Source organism: Apaloderma vittatum, unplaced genomic scaffold, assembly GCF_000703405.1.
Source record: "Apaloderma vittatum isolate BGI_N311 unplaced genomic scaffold, ASM70340v1 scaffold2481, whole genome shotgun sequence".
NCBI lineage: Eukaryota > Metazoa > Chordata > Aves > Trogoniformes > Trogonidae > Apaloderma > Apaloderma vittatum.
The window spans coordinates 1-3,388 of NW_009697189.1; the positions used below are offsets into that span (position 1 = coordinate 1).

The window sequence follows — 3,388 nt, forward strand, 5'->3', positions numbered from 1 at the left end:
GGCTGCTCTCTGCTGCCGGCTCCTCTTGTGCCAAAAAATCCCCCGTCTCCAGGGGGTTCGGGGGCCCAGGGTAGGGGAAGGGGCCTCCGCTTGGTTCCCAGGAGAGTCTTCCCGCTTCGCAGCGCTTCCCTTGTGAGAAGGAAGGGGGAAATGTTGTTGCACCTGCACCGTGATGGAATCTAGAGAAGTGTTTGGAGAGAGGCAGCTTCTTGGCCGGGTTGTTTATATCCCGGGTACGTGAAAGAGAGGGTAGAGAAGTGGCCGGGTCCGTGTTACTCTGGGCCAGAGAGGGGGTCTCTCTCGGTGCCAGCAAAGCAGTCGGGGGTCTGGGACTTCTCCAAGGTGACTTTGAGCTTGTGGCAAGGCTGCTTAGAAAACAGCTATTGATGCTGCCACATATTTAGAAGTTGTATCGGTGTTGTAAATCCTGAATTTAGATCCTCTAGCCCCTTTTAAACTTGATGCCTTGGCTTCCTTAGATTTTAAAACCAGTGGCAGCGTGGTTATTGGCAGACCTACATGGCGTTTTTAGGTAGATTCGCAGCTTAATTTAGTTTTTTTAAACTTCCAAAGGAGATCCTGTCCTCTGAACAATGAAGATCTTAGACCCCGGCTAACTCTTAGACGCACAAACTGTTTGTGAATCCCTCCTCGCTCTTCTGAAGCAGATGCTGGAGTTCTTTAGAAGGTTCTTCGCTATTCACACACGGTGCCTGCGTGAGAACAGAGAAAGCTCCTAACAGTCTTGTGAGTATTGACTCAGCTGTGGGTTTTATTTTCTTTATGGCTGTGTTAAGCAGCTGGCCGTGGATTTTGGTCCAGTCTTTGCTTGCCCTAGAGAAGCTGCTGGATCGAGGAGCTGTCTCTTGTGTGTGCTCCCAGGGAAACCTACAGACCTGTGCTCTGGTGGTCGCAGAAACGTGAGCTGTGATGGGGAGGGGGCGAGCTCACTGTTCGGAGCTGATGCCCAATGCAGCTGGAGGGGTTTTGTGCAATGTTGGGCAAGTGGTTTAATCTCTGAGCCTGCAAGTCGCCTTCTGCAGAGCCAAGATAATGCTCTTCCTTATGTCAAAAATGCACTGAAATTTCAGAATATCTTGTTATACAAATATATAATTGCTACCGTGCAATGATTGTGTTCAATCTCCTGATGAGGCCTTGGTATGAAGTGAAACATTCCAGGAAGCAGCTCCGTGCTGAGACCAGCTCAGATGTTTGTGGGTTGGTTTTCAGTTTGGAACTGTGTTACAAAAATGGTGAAGCTGAGGGAGGGGGAGCGGAAAACACCCTGTTGTTCTGAAGTGAAAGCAGTCAGAACTCTCAGCTGATGCCGAGCCTAGGGAACTCTGCCTGCTCAGCCCTGGAACTGGAGCGTCTCGGGCTTTTATATTTAACATATTGGCCAGGAATGTGCAAAGGGAGCTCCTGGGACATGAGCTACTTACGGGTTTTTATAAACTAATGGAGCCAAAACATTCCTGGAAAGCAGCGGTGTGCTGTAACTGACTGGTTTTCAGTCTGTGCCTGCTTCTTTGTGGGGGCAACGTTGCTATTTGTTTAAAAAGGAAAAAAGAAAGGAAAAAGAGGCAATGCTCTTGCAAGGTGGGACAGATTCAGTTATTTATGCTTGAGGTGCCCTATAGAATGGGTACAGTAGAGCAGCAGGGACAGTCCAAAAACACTTAAGCTATGGTTGGGCTCTCGCTGCTTATTAATTAGCCTAATTAGTATCTAAAAGGATCTCTTGGGGGTGAAAGCAGCGTTAGCCAAGAAGCTTAGAAACCGTGGCAAATGTAGGGGCCCACCATAGCCTGGGATAAGAGCGGCGGCAGCAGAAGTGGAGAGTGACAGCCCCGACCTGACTCCCCTTGCCTTTGCCCAGTGCCAATTATTTCTTCATTAATAAGGAGGTTTAAGGAGCCCACCTCTGCGTGCTGGATCTGTGGGGCAGAAGTGGAACGGTTTACTCTTGCGTGCAGACCTGGGGCAGCTGTGTTAGAGCGGCAACGAGAAAAACAGCTGAGCTGCTAGTTGGCTGTAGGATTTCTGCAGTAGGGCTTTGTAAAGGTTTTGCTCCTGGGAGGTGTGATTTGAGATTGACTTGTTGACAAGGCCCTTCCTTTAATCCAGCTGAAGACATCAGTTTTCCTAGGAAAGCCCTTCAGGTAACACAGCCTTAGCACGACCAACAAAAATCATCAGCGTTAGGAACACTTATCGTTGCTAAATCCTCTAAATTTGAGCGGTGTTGAATAATCTGGAGCCCGAATTGGCAGCTTGCGTAATGATTGATTGCTTGTCATCTCCTCCTGGGCATGGTGTGTTTTGAAATGGATAAAGCGCTGTCAGGGCCCAGCTTAATCCTAAAGAACGCAAGACAAAGGGGAAGTTGTTTAAAATAAGATACTTTCCCTTCAGAGACTGTCAGCTGGCTCCGCCTACGGCCGCGCTGCTCCTTTATCTCTCTGGAGCAATGACTCTGGAGCCTGACTTGTCTTCCAGCTGCGTGGAGGTTCTCTTCTTCAGGTTACAGGGATTTTGATGTCTTAAAAATATCTCTCTTCTGATTCAAGCATCTATCCAAAGGAAGCAGCAAAGCTTGGGTAATCAGAGAACCCTGAAGCACAGGCTTGGATTCCCTCTCTATGCGACAAGCGAGAACAGCGTGAGTCTTGATGCAACATATTTCTGTAAATAATTAAAATGTCAAATTTGAGAATCACCAGATGTGAGTGTTGGGTCCTTCTCTGTTGAACAACAGCTCGCTGAGGCGAGGCTGGTGACAAATGCTTGACTTGAGACCTTCGTGTTCTCCAGGTGCCTGAGCGGTGAGCCATGCTGGGCCGGAAAACAGGACTCCCCCACGACCTGAACAGCCACCGCCAGCTGAACCAGTCCTACCAGGAGGCCGTGCCCCTGCGGACCAGACCATCCAAGGAGACGGATGTCAGCTTGGAGGTGTTCAGCGGCTCCACGCCTGAAATCAAACAGAACCGCACCAGAGCCCAGCAGATGCGGGATAGGAAAAGTCGCAAAGCTGACCTCAAAGACTCGAATGGGAGAGAGGCAGAAACAATTACCTTTATTTCTGGTACAGCAGAGGCTCCCCCAAACCAGAGCTTTTGCTGTTCCTCTCTGTCTCAGGCCTGGAACACGTATAAGGCTGTCTTCTGTTGTATAGTGACCTGTGGGAGCTGCTTTCAGGACTGCAGTGTCTGTATCCCTTACCCGGGGCCCACCGAGACCTCCACTGATGACGGAAAGAACGGAGATTATAACGGGCGACTGCCAAACAGCCCCGCCAACATCTCTCCTGCTGAGAAGAATGGGAACCAGATCAAAAAGTCCAGCATGGGTAGCAGTTTCAGTTACCCAGATGTGAAACTGA

The 3,388-nt window shown here is 49.5% G+C and overlaps 1 protein-coding gene across 1 annotated transcript in view; it reads left to right on the forward strand.

The window, feature by feature from the left end:
• Positions 1 to 2,835: 2,835 nt before the first annotated feature.
• The window catches only part of KDF1 (keratinocyte differentiation factor 1), a 2,825-nt gene continuing 2,272 nt past the window's right edge, over positions 2,836 to 3,388 (forward strand). The window contains 1 exon segment of the mRNA XM_009877399.1: positions 2,836 to 3,387. Within this exon segment, the coding sequence (XP_009875701.1) occupies positions 2,836 to 3,387 (552 nt within the window).